Source organism: Orbicella franksi, chromosome 10, assembly GCF_964199315.1.
Source record: "Orbicella franksi chromosome 10, jaOrbFran1.1, whole genome shotgun sequence".
NCBI lineage: Eukaryota > Metazoa > Cnidaria > Anthozoa > Scleractinia > Merulinidae > Orbicella > Orbicella franksi.
In genome coordinates, this window is record NC_138154.1 from 20,558,542 (window position 1) to 20,571,353 (window position 12,812).

Below are 12,812 nucleotides of genomic sequence, written 5' to 3' on the forward strand. Positions count from 1 at the left end.
CGTTCAAAGTTACCGTGTTTACCGTTATCCTGCTACTTCGGCGAAACACTTCTCTTTTGCCAATACGGCCGTGGGTAGCGTGGTAAACGCCACTTTAAACCTTGCTAGGCCTTCAAAGACCATCCTGAGTAGAAGGATGTATAATTGAAAGAGAAAGGAAGATGAAAAATACGCAGAAAAAGAAAATAACTCGAAATTACCATCTGCTAACGAAAGTTGAATCTGGAAAATGTCGTGGCGTGAGAGCGGCCATTGACGTCATTTGTATAAATAGCGGCGGAATCCAAACGAATACACAAATAGGAAAACAATTTTTCCCGGCCACAAAACGTTTAGTGGAACAATGTTATGTTATTTTTCACAAATGATGGTCACTCAGAAAGAAAAACTTCCCCAACCGCCACACCGTTTTGGCCGCAGCGTGATCTGAGTTATGGGGTCACGACTGGATCCCTGGCCGCTGACCGCACGAAGGACATTGCAGACTCGTTTTCCCACGCTTTTGCAACTTGACGTGACAAATGACGTCAATGGCCACTGTCACGCCACGACGTTTCGGCAGTTTTTTTTATTTTTATCGAATGATATTGCATTAAAAGACCTTTTTCTTCAACACTGTGTAGTTTTCTCATTATTTTGCGTTGCGATAGTAATTTCTGAACAGTTTTTTGCGGGGGCTTATTTTCGGCTTGATTTTGCTGCTATCAGACGGAAAAAGTTTGCGGCTCAATATTTTTGGTTTAAAGCGGGAGGCAAAAGAAATTCATTTTTAAATAGTATTCGGTAACCTCTACTCGGGAGATAATAAAAATCGGCCGATTTTATTTTTTAGCCGGAAATCATCGGTCGTTTCTTAGGCGCAGGGCCTCTTAATTGTGTTGGTGTGCAACGCTAGTGTAGTCTGTCCCGTTTGTTTTTTGCTGCAAGTTATTTTTTCTTCATGAGCGTACGAGATTGGGGGGCGAGGAGGGCTGCAGTCCCCCCCCCCCCCCCGATATTGAAATTGTGTGATTTTTCGGGCAAAACGCTTATGATTCGGACCACGACTCTTAAGAGAAAACGTTACAAAATAATGCTGATGGCGTCATTGATAACTATGAGTATAACTCGTAAATAAAGTTTCTAGTTAGTGACTTTTTTGGAGAACTCGTTCTTTTAATAAGTTTTAGATGTTACTAGATTGAGACTGTTGATAGAGGTCATTGAATTAAAGCAGTTTCATTCAATATGGGAATTGTGAATGTTTTGGTTTTCACGAAGTTTGAGTGCGCTTGCATCCCGATTTCAACATTCAGACATTCGGGCACTACGTCAAATTTTCGGGCTAGAAGGTCACTGCCCCCTCAAGTCCGAAGGTGCCCGTACGCCTGTGTTTTTCTTCCTTGATCTCGACGACTGCACGACAAAATTGAGGGACTGTGGACAAGCTACGTTAGTGCCAAGCAAGATATTATGTTTTGTTTTGGTGTACAACTTTTAAAGTGCTGCACAAGATCAAACGGCCTGTCTTCAGAATAAAGAACGAGACCAATATTCCCGAACAGAGATTCTTTTAGTTTTACAGTCCTGAAGAGCAAGAGCGGGGCGTGATAAAAAAAGGGCTAGATTTATTTTAAAAAGGGAAAAAAAACAGGTTATTTGTTCTCAGTTTTGGAGTAACCGAAATTGAGTAAAGCTGCAACAAATGACGAACCAATAACTGAAATCAGGATTTTCAAATACCACAGGATTGCAAAGCTCAAGACACCAACATGGCCGCCATAGTTTCTAATGTCACGCAGCAAACAAAGATCAATAAACAACAAACAAAAAAAATTGTATTTGAAAACTGTGAGCTTTCAAGGAATATCTGAAGAACTACTGAGCCACTATAGAGCAGGGAAATTAGTCTTTATTGACAAAGTTATCTTTGACAAACTTACGTGGCATTAACAAAAGCAAGTAAAGTAAGCTCTGATCTGCTGTAAGCCACATCGATGCCAACTTGGTGATAATTTGCACGCTTGTGTAGTGATTCCGCACAGCCAGTGGGGACTCTTTACCTGGTACATTTGTCGTGTAAACTTTCAACCAGGAAAACTGAATCCGCTTTAACAGAGCGACGAAGTCAAGAAAGCTACGTAACTGATTATGGCTGCCGACTATAGTTCCCTCCGGCAAGTGGTTGGAAACTTGACAAAAATGCGAGTCAATCTAATTTCCTTCTCTTTTTTCACGTAGACCACAGGAATCCCAGCAAGCACTGGTGTATCTGTAGCCTGAAATGTCAGTCGTCTTCCTCCCTCAGCCTAATCCCCGGGCGATAAGACTGATAGAGAGCGGAAGATGACTGACATTTCAATTCAGGTTAGTGTATCTGTCGGAATGCCGTTATCAGAGGGAGCAAGAATAAACAACTGCACACTAGAAAATATTCTGCATTTTAGAGCTATTAAGCTCAAGATTTCGGCTACTGACGACAGTAGTATAATAGAATGGTTGGATATGCCATCCTGCAGACTCGTGTCTTTTGTTACTCGGGCCCTTTGAGATCCCTGTCATTAGGAGCCTGAATCACGGCCTGGCAGCCGGGTGGAGGCTTGGAACCCTTCACGTTGCTAAGGATACAACAGCCCTTAGGTCGAACACGGCGGTCGCGGCAGCATTCATGAGTTAAGAGTTTGTAAGCAGTTAATCCACCGCATGAATAGGATTTTGGGTACAGCCGTTGACCACAGCAAAGCTAAATAGTAGAAAAAAAAAAGGCAATTTTCTAAATGAAACAATTGTGCCCATAAGCAAAAGCAAAAGGAGTTAGACGATAGTTATAAGTTTGCCAAAAACAGTGGGAAGGGGTTGGTATTGAAGGTACGTTATATCACGCGGGTATTATCTGGACTGAAAGCCCAAGGACAGGTCTTGAATAAAAAATAAATTAAGTAATTTTTCTGTCCAAGAATAAGAAGACAAAAATCAGTTTTAAGGATGACACTCATAAGTTATTTAAAAGAAGCTTCTGGTCCGAGACTGAACTCCCATTCCCTAGAAGAGAAGAAGGACTTCGATATATCACTCATGAAAGATTAGAGCGAGCAAATTTCTTGAATAAGGTACACAGTCACGAAATGCATACTTCTCTAATGATTTATATTTCTATATGAGTGTACAGTGAAGAAAAACAATTAAACCAGTTGGGATTAACTAAACATGTATGTCAATTTTCTGCCCTTACCTGTTTACTGGGATCATATGACACCTTTCCACAGCAGCGAGGGAACTTAACACCAGGTGGTTTGTACGTCACTTGTCGAGAACAACACATCTGATGCGATGTATAAAAGTAAGGAGTCATGCCACAGCAGCTCATTGCTAAATTAGGGCAAGGCTTGGAGTAAAGGTTCGACCCACAGCACACCTGTTAAAAAACACCAATTTTGAGTTCATGCAATTTTCTACATTCCTCAACAAACGTTACGCAAGATAAACAGTAAACAGTGTACAATTAAGTTTTCTAAAAGACTTCTTCAGCGGAATTTAGTAAGGCTAGTTAAGTTGTGCTTTTCTTGACTTGTCCTGTTGCGGTTTTTAGCTTGAATAACATCGTTATCTAGGACGAGCACAGTGGGTGAGAAACAAATTCGTGCCTGCACCAAATCACCCTTCCCCCTCCCTCAAAAGTCAAGTGGTCCACCTCAAGCTTAATGTACCTGTGTTCCTGGATCGTATCCGAGTCGACAAATCCGCAGCACCTGGTTACAGATGGTGATGGCTTGGTGATAACTCGTCGGTTGCAGTAGAGTTGAGTTGCGGGATTGTAAATCGCGATTGGTCTGGAAATGCAAAAAGAGTTTGTTTCACAAACATAGAATCATCATGTCCTATTACCAGGAAAAAAACTAAGAACCATTAAGAATTTCTTCAAATAGGAAAAGAACTTATTTACAGAAAATGGACATTGCACGATGCTAGAGCTGGGTAGCAGCTCTCGTAAGGTCTCACATGAATGGCTTGATACCCTTTGAGAGTACAATAGAGCAAACAACAGAAACAATGTCCATGGCCCTAAAACAATTACAGCTGCTAACAATTAAAGAACCCCAAGCTTACGAGAACTGCTAAACTTCTGTAGGAGATGCCAAACTTGAAAGTTCTCTAGTAAGACAGTTATTAGTAGGGGGAGGGGTGTTAGAGGTGTCTGACGTATTATTAGAAGTGAAGGAATGAGCAGGAACGCTAGAGACGGAAAGGTCTAGAGTATCGTAAGCCACATTATATATTTAATTAGAGATCGATGCATTAAGCCATTTTGCAGTTGTGTGCTTAGTTACCTGGTCTATGAATGCAAGCGAGGCCGGAGGTGACCTTGCTTTGATACAAACCTCTCTGCTTTCTCATTTAAATGCCAACAAATTAGCATCAAAACAACTTGGTTTACACAACAAAAGCAGTGAGATCTGTATTAAAACAAGGTCACCTCCAGCCTTGCTGCCATTGAAAGGCCAGGCCACTGAGCAGGCAACTGTAAAATATAATATATTCTTACCCACAACACTGGGGTTTTGTACCATAAGGTGCAAATATGCTTATTAATTTTCAGTAACAGCAGATCTGCCTTCTGGTGTCATGAATTATCCCTCCACAACAAGCCTGAAAACTGGAAGTCTTGCTATGCACCAGGCCACCGCAGCAAAACTGAACCTTGGGATCATAAAGAGTTGTACCGCAGCAGTAGTGCCCATGTTTCTTTGGATTTAGGACGTTGCCACAACAACTGTGTTTAAAAGTATCATAAGGGATGCCTCTACAGCATCGAGTAGAAGGCCACGGTTTCGCCATCACTGTTCGGTTGCAACAGAGTTGTTTTCTGTAGTCATATAGTTTAGTTCCGCAGCAGCGATGGGCAGTTTTCTTTGTCTGAAGGACACTGTTGCAGCAGACGTGTTTGGAGGGGTCGTATGCAACGCTTCCACAGCTTCCCCTGAATGAGGACGACGGCTTCACTATCACTTGTCGGTTGCAGCAGAGATGTGTCAAGGGATTGTATTTCACGCCTCCACAATACCGTGTAGGTCTGGGGGAGCCAACCGGGCCTGGAGAACCACTTGAAGGTGGTGCTTGGCAATTAATTGTCACGCCTACAGTCATTAAACAAAGTTATCATTAATTTGTTGAAACAATCAATCAATCAATCAATCAATCATTGTATTTAACGTGGTCGGTACTCTTAGCTAAAAAGCTAGTTTACAGGTACGCCACGAAAAAAACATATGCTATTCCAAATGCTGCAATCTGGTTGGCTTAGATATCACACATGTACTATTAGCCATTTGTGCAGTGGCCGGAGGCGTCTGCAAAATGCCCTGAGTTAAAGACTTGCCGAAAGATAACTTTTGTCGCTTTTTATGTCATAAAATTACACGTTACTAAAAATTCGCCGTGTATTAACATACCTAGCAGAAGCACAATGGCAGCAACTTGAAGTAGCTCTGAATAGGCCATGCCTAAAAGAGTCTTGATACCAGTAGCGCGACTGAAAAGGAGGAAATATATTAGAAAAAATTAGAATTAAGGACTCGTCGACTACTTTTACGTAGTCATATTAAAGTCACTGTTTTCTAAGCTGCACAAATACATGAGTCGTCCAAGAAGAGGGAGAAATTCGCTTCGCCTTGTTTGCCAAATAAATAATTTGTGAATTGCCACAGTAAATCTGTGTCGCAAGAATAGGCTTGTTAAAAGCATCGGCAAATGAACTCACCGAGTCAGGCCCTAGTTGTGGAATTCAGACATCAAAATTTCGATTAAGGATGATAAAATCACAGTACATATCGCTCTGGCCACACCAGAGATACTAGGCTGAAGTCGATCGAAATGTACATACCTGAACTGCAAATGCTCGACTGAAGCACGGCGCCTCATTACATAGTATCTCCAAGGACCTGGGGTAACTTGAGAAAGATCAGTCAACATTGTAGTCACGTTTCAGGTTATTGCAACATGCTTAAATGTGCTTAAACCGTAATTTTGTGCTCAACCTAATTAAGGTTTCTTCGCGGTGTTCGAGAACAATCTTGTGCATCGCATGAATATCTACATCCTATTTGTAAAGGAACGAAACTGGTTTTCCGCGATCCGGCTTAAGCTCTTTCAATGTCTTAACTGTGACCGGGCCACTGATTAAACTATTTAATAAGAATAGGTTCACTTTGGGCCCGGACGCACTGGGCAAATTTTTGTTTATTTTGCGAAAAAATCTGTCATCAATTCCCTGAGACAAGTGCGTCCGGTGATTTTTAGATCTACCAAATTTTGTCAAGGCTTACCAAACTTCAAAGACGCCGTCGTCCTGCCTCGGAGCAGGACAAATTTATGTCAGGGGTGAAATCTGACAGATTTGTCAATTTACACGCCATGATTTGAAGGAAAATGTCAATCAAGAAATTTGATCTCTATTTTTAGTCGGAGTATTTCAGTCCGAAGCCCGCCAAAATTAAATTTATATTTGCGCGGCAATCAAACGATAAACATGGAAGATTCGTACCTCGGTATGCTCCATGACGATCCGTTCGTACAGTACAACTATTACGGTTCCCAAGTCTACGTTAACGTTCCAACTGCATCTCCAGGACCAAGCTCTGCTCAATTTGTACATCCGTATGTCCACCCGAGTCAGCCGAGTACAAGTACAAGTGTAAGTGTCACGACTACATGTAATCAAATTGAAAGCAGCCAAGCTGAGGATTCAAGAGCAGACGAGAGCAGAAAAAGCGGCAAAGGTTCAAAGAAACAAGCGGCAAAGTACGACTCGTTTGAGCCAGAGGAAGAGCGGTGATTGTGATTGACACTTGTGGTTAACAAATCTTTTGCTGTGATTCAGTGCGCCCACGCTTGACAAAATAAAAATTTGGCAGAGACAAATTTTGTCGAGATTTTTGGAAGGGCCAAACAAATTTTGTCAGTCCAGTGCGTCCGGACCCTTTGCCAATTTTATTTTTGACATCATCAGTAGGAATGACCGCCACGTACAAAGCGAGGACAGCTTATTTATTGTCACGTATCAATATCTTTGCCTGGTGCAAGCCGCAAAGAGCATGAGTGTATAATTCCTTTCTCGAAATTACGCTAAAGCAGAAGCCATCAAAGTTAGGATCCACGCTCAGTAACTTTCATTTGACACTAATCTTTCCACAGACACTCCGTTTTGTCTTGAGTTCGTCCAGATCGCAAGCAAGATATCAACTGTGGGGGATAAGAACGAGACAAAACGCAAGAGGGTGGGGCGGGCTGGGGAAAGACAAAAACAAGAAGCCACAGACGCTCAATTTTTTTATCCCACTTCAATTAAGGTATCTCTGATCAGGGTTTGGAACGTTCTCCCCATCTCAGGCCCCCCATTTCAGACCCCAATCTCAGACCCACCATCTCAGGCCCCCATCTCAAGCCACCATCTCAGGCTTCCCACCTCAGACCCTCCATCTCAGACCCCCCATCTCAGACCCCCCATCTCAGGCCCCAAGCCCCCCACCTCAGACCCTCCACCTCAGACCCAACGCTTTTCGTGTGAGACTACAATATCAGGCCCCGACAATGTCAGTGCTAACGTTTTTCGTGCAAGACTACAATATCAGGCCCCGAACATGACACCTACAATCTCAGACCCCACGCTTTTCGTGTGAGACTACAATATCAGGCCCCGACAATGTCAGTGCTAACGTTTTTCGTGCAAGACTACAATATCAGGCCCCGAACATGACACCTACAATCTCAGACCCCACGCTTTTCGTGTGAGACTACAATATCAGGCCCCGACAATGTCAGTGCTAACGTTTTTCGTGCAAGACTACAATATCAGGCCCCGACAATGTCAGTGCTAACGTTTTTCGTGCAAGACTACAATATCAGGCCCCGAACATGACACCTACAATCTCAGACCCCACGCTTTTCGTGTGAGACTACAATATCAGGCCCCGACAATGTCAGTGCTAACGTTTTTCGTGCAAGACTACAATATCAGGCCCCGAACATGACACCTACAATCTCAGACCCCACGCTTTTCGTGTGAGACTACAATATCAGGCCCCGACAATGTCAGTGCTAACGTTTTTCGTGCAAGACTACAATATCAGGCCCCGAACATGACACCTACAATCTCAGACCCCACGCTTTTCGTGTGAGACTACAATATCAGGCCCCGACAATGTCAGTGCTAACGTTTTTCGTGCAAGACTACAATATCAGGCCCCGAACATGACACCTACAATCTCAGACCCCACGCTTTTCGTGTGAGACTACAATATCAGGCCCCGACAATGTCAGTGCTAACGTTTTTCGTGCAAGACTACAATATCAGGCCCCGAACATGACACCTACAATCTCAGACCCCACGCTTTTCGTGTGAGACTACAATATCAGGCCCCGACAATGTCAGTTGTCACGTTTTTCGCGCAAGACTACAATATAAGGTCCCGAACATGACACCTACAATCTCAGACCCCACGCTTTTCGTGCGAGCTTGCAATATCAGGCCCCGACAATGTCAGACCCCACGCTTTTCGCGCGAGACTACAATATCAGGCCCCGAACATGGCACCAATAATCTCAGACTCCACGCTTTTCGTGCGCGCCTACAACAATGATCAGAAACCCTCGAACCTTCGCCAAAGATTCATTTTTCTGGCAATCTCTCAGCCGCGCACATTTATGAGCAGACATACCAGCCGCCTGAAGGGGTTTATTTCTTTGATTAAGGAGAGGCCAAACGTGAAACTTCATTTTAAAATTTCAGTCAACGACATGTATTTACGTGGAATAAATTGGTCATTTTATGGGAGTCCACACCCTCTGGTTGCGAGTAGACGACTTATTTTCACCTATACGACATTGCTTAAACCGGTATTTGACAATAGTGAAAGAGGTCTTCCAGTGCTGTCGATGAATATAACTATAAAAATTTCGGGCGTGAAATTATACAAATATCCCAATAAAGAAATGCCATAAAATCACCTTACGCTTGATCTTTATCAATGTGTTATACACTTCTCGTCGGTCTACCTTATTGAATAGAAAAGCTTCGGTACATTAAACGAGTACTATGCGAGAGTGAGAATTGCGTGACTGCATGAAGCAATCGGATAATAACTTCTGAGACGGACATAATACCAATCTGTCAGCGAAGTCTGCTAATAAACAAAGGCATTTTGAGGTCAACAAAAATTTCCAGACGCTGGTTACGTGACTTGAAACAAAGTGATACATAATGGATGAGTTGCCAGTAATCAGATACCCGTGTTTGCGCGAAGAACTCTGGGATCGTCCGGGGGCAAACATTGCTAGTCGCTAGAAGGAAATGTATGGCGAAAAGTTGTTTTCAGTTACAAGAAAACGATTTTTGAGCGAGATCAACGCTTTTTCGCCGTCGTTTTTATCGCTAATGGATTTGGGCAATGTTGATATGTGGAATATGTAAGTTTTTGTTTGAATAAAAGTGAAATATGTGACAAAATCTACCGATAAACTCCGTTGCTTGCGTGAGGTTTATTGTGAAATTTACATCGCGTAATGGTCTGAAAATATTACAAAATTAATTAGGTATAAATCGAGAGGAAATAACCCAGTAAAGCCTTTTAAGTTATGTACAGGCTACTTTTGGCTTATTTGAAAGCTCAGTCATACAAATAATACTGAAAATAATCCCGGTGGCGATCATTGTACTGTCTGGGGTTGATTTAATGACAAATGAGTCCGCGCGACTCATGCTGTGTGGCTACTGTGTTGCTCAAAGCCTTTGTTTTGCTTTTACAAGCACGTATTTCAGTGATTTTCCTTTTCTATAAAAGATCAAGGGTGGCTCCTTGAATATATCTCTGAGTATTTGTATTTAAAAGTGCCATTTGTGCGTGATTATGCTTTCCAAAGTTTGGTATTGCCGGTTGAGTGAAATTGCCCGACACAAAGGGTAGTAGTTCCTCATGCAATTCTCGATTTCTGTTTTAGAGCTTCTTTTCTGTCTTTATATTTAACTTTTCAGAGGGTCTTTTCTACCATTTGCTCCGGGTAGCCTCTCGAGATCAGGCGTGTTTTGAAATTTTCAATATTCTCTTCGATGTATTTCACAATAAACCTCACCCAAGCAAAAGGGAGTTTATCGGTAAATTTTATCACTTATTTCACGGTTATTCAAACAAAAACTTACATTTTCCATGTATCAACATTGCCAACATCCATTCGCGATAAAATAACGGCGAAATAACGTTGATCTCTCCCCAAAACGATGTTTTTGGGCGTCGAAATAACTTTTCGCCATACATTTCCTTCTAGCGACTTGCAATGTTTGCCCCCTGACGATCCCAGAGTTCTTTGCGCAAACACGGGTATCCGATTACTGGCAACTCATTCATTATCTTACAACGTTTTGGGACGGATGCTTGCTCCAAAAATATATTTTAAAAGTATTTATAATTTATATATTTCCTAACAAAATAGAACCAGAATATGGTAATAAGAAACGCGATGCTGTGAATTCTATAGGCCAGAAAGGAAGTTGCAACAATGGCGACCTTCTCTTCCAGTGAACTTGCAGTTTGTTATTCGTAATAGCCATATTTCATAATAATTTCAGTACACTACTGAAGAATTACTGTATTACTTAGCACAACAGTTAACATAAAGTTAAACCCGAAACATAAAACAGTCAAACCCGACTGATATGATCGGGGTCTGATATGGTACGTTGGGGTCTGATATGGTAGGTCGGGGTCTCGTATTGTATGTTGGGGTCTGATATGGGGGCCTGATATGGTAGGCCACGTTCCAACTATAATAGGTATCTCTTGCGCCCTGCGCTCGCTCTCGCGCGCTCGAAGAAAAATGACTCGGAGAAAAAAGTCTGCGGACAGACTAATTTGACACATTAACTTAAATTCGGAACGGGCAATCGCAAAAAAAGTCCAAATTTTGGCATGCACCAAATCAAAATATTCTACATTTTTGTACTTAATCTTTAGGAAATCTATCAGTTTGGTAAAAAAAAAAACTTTTTCAGCAAAACTAAGGCCCATTTAGCGTCGTGGCGGCCAAAAAACTGATTTAACGGTTAAAAGCGGCATTTTTTTTTTAATGAAAATTAGGTCGTGAAAGGATTAAGGGTGTCCCCAGTTAGCAGTAATGCTAAATCTCATTGACACTAAATGAAGTTATTATTATTATCACATGCGTACAAGATACATGAGGAATTATACCTATACCATGCAAGTGAAAGCTTTCCTCATGGGATGACTGACATTTCAGGCTAAGATAGATCAAATACAACACAATTTGTCAGTACCAGATGAAAGTACTGCTTAATCGAGCTTTCGTTTGAATTGGTTCACATTATAAGACTATCATCCATTTTTGTGAAATCTGTTGCGGGGATAAAATTTTGTCCCTAAGACATATTTTGCGTGAAATTCAACTGGTTTGAATTCGTGCGTAATAAATCAGGGACAAAATCACATTAATTTTCAATGTCACATCGCGTACACTGCTCTTGCAAACTTTCCCCGCTACAACATAGAAATTACCTGATATCCGCTTCGTAAGCACAGAATGCGAACTGTCCTCTCAAAATACGTTCTATGCGTACACACGAAGGGGCTTATCCCTTCGTGAAGCGTCAGCAACAGGTCCACCAGTGTTTACCGACCTTTGCTGATCGCTGAGACAGTTTCAAATCATGACGATTTTAAAAGCACAATGAAAAAAGCCTTTTTACCTGAAACCAGATGTACATAGCAGGCGGTTTCACTGCAAGCAGACAGCTTACACATCAAGAAGATTAAGGTCAGTGAAAGTGAAAAAAAAATAAGGATGATTTATAATTGAAGACTAGAATTTGTAAGCAACATACTTTAGGACTCCTGAATCTGGCAAGTCAGGGTAACGGTCTGGACCAACGCAGTGCAGTAAGCGTCCTATGTGGAACTCCACCCCCGCTTGATTTCATTTTAATTTAGCTTTTCAAACAAAACTTTAACAACCAGAGAACTGAGAAAGGAGAACGAGGATAGTGTTTTCAGCATCTGTAAGTCAAATTTAACATCAGGTGGCTCTTCAACATCGTACCATTCATCTTATACTATAGTTTTTGTGTTTCAGGCATTTCAGCCATTGTCACCAACTCAGTTCCATACGTGACTCAAATTCTGATAGCATTTCGTGTAGTGTTTTTCGTAAAACTTGAACACCTCGTGTTAATCGGCAATGGTTTTAATCAACACTTCATTAATCGCTCAAGAATAAAAGATTTTTACCACCTAACATTCCGTGGTTGAATTAACTGCGAAACAGCAATGTGTACCGCTTATAAGGTTAACCACTTGTTCCGCAAATGTGTTGTTTAATTTCCCAAGGTCTACCCGCAATGACGTCATGAAGGCAACTTCTGCTCGTGTTGTAGAGTCATTTCTCAATTTTATTTTATGTTTATATCTCCTCTGAATTGTTGCAAAAGAAACTTATATTTAAAGAAAACCAAGATTTATGTACAATCTGGATCAAAATTGTCGACACCGTTCAACTTGAACCGTGTACAAGAAATTGATAAATTCATTGTGTGTAAATAGAAGCAAACTTCCATCAGCGTCACTGTTGAGTCTAGGAACAAGTCAGGGGATCGATGACTGTTTCATGGTTAGGGCCAAGCCCTAATGCTCTATTGATTCCAGTGCCGTAAAGTATTTTCACAAGCTGGTGCATTTTCTTTTTTGCCTATGTTTACAATGTTTACATTTGAGAGAGTGGAAGAAAACTGAAAACTGAAAACTGAAAATGTAGAGCCCATGTTTCTGGCAAGT

At 41.6% G+C, this 12,812-nt stretch overlaps 2 protein-coding genes across 2 annotated transcripts; both read right to left on the reverse strand.

Annotated features, from left to right (window-relative positions):
- Positions 1–987: 987 nt before the first annotated feature.
- On the reverse strand, positions 988–4,471 carry LOC145501732 (uncharacterized). The gene is made up of 4 exons (XM_081481136.1): positions 4,454–4,471; positions 3,687–3,809; positions 3,212–3,394; positions 988–2,722 (listed from the first exon to the last, which is right to left on the reverse strand). Exons 1-4 carry the CDS (start codon positions 4,469–4,471, stop codon positions 2,513–2,515), a joined length of 534 nt encoding a protein of 177 aa, XP_081337262.1. The 3' UTR covers positions 988–2,512.
- On the reverse strand, positions 3,751–6,182 carry LOC145500818 (uncharacterized). Its single transcript, XM_081480355.1, has 3 exons — positions 5,430–6,182; positions 4,523–5,114; positions 3,751–3,809 (listed from the first exon to the last, which is right to left on the reverse strand). The coding sequence occupies exons 1-2, from the start codon at positions 5,476–5,478 to the stop codon at positions 4,573–4,575; spliced, it is 591 nt and encodes a 196-aa protein (XP_081336481.1). The 5' UTR covers positions 5,479–6,182; the 3' UTR covers positions 3,751–3,809; positions 4,523–4,572.
- Positions 6,183–12,812: the final 6,630 nt, after the last annotated feature.

Coding starts and splice junctions, on each gene's coding strand:
- LOC145501732 (XM_081481136.1), bottom strand. Junction 3,395..3,686: donor GATACGATCCAGGAACACAG/GTACATTAAGCT, acceptor GTTTTTTAACAG/GTGTGCTGTGGGTCGAACCT. Junction 2,723..3,211: donor CATATGATCCCAGTAAACAG/GTAAGGGCAGAA, acceptor TCTACTATTTAG/CTTTGCTGTGGTCAACGGCT.
- LOC145500818 (XM_081480355.1), bottom strand. CDS start 5,478: ATGGCCTATTCAGAGCTACTTCAAGTTGCTGCCATTGTGCTTCTGCTA. Junction 5,115..5,429: donor TGCCATTGTGCTTCTGCTAG/GTATGTTAATAC, acceptor TAATGACTGTAG/GCGTGACAATTAATTGCCAA.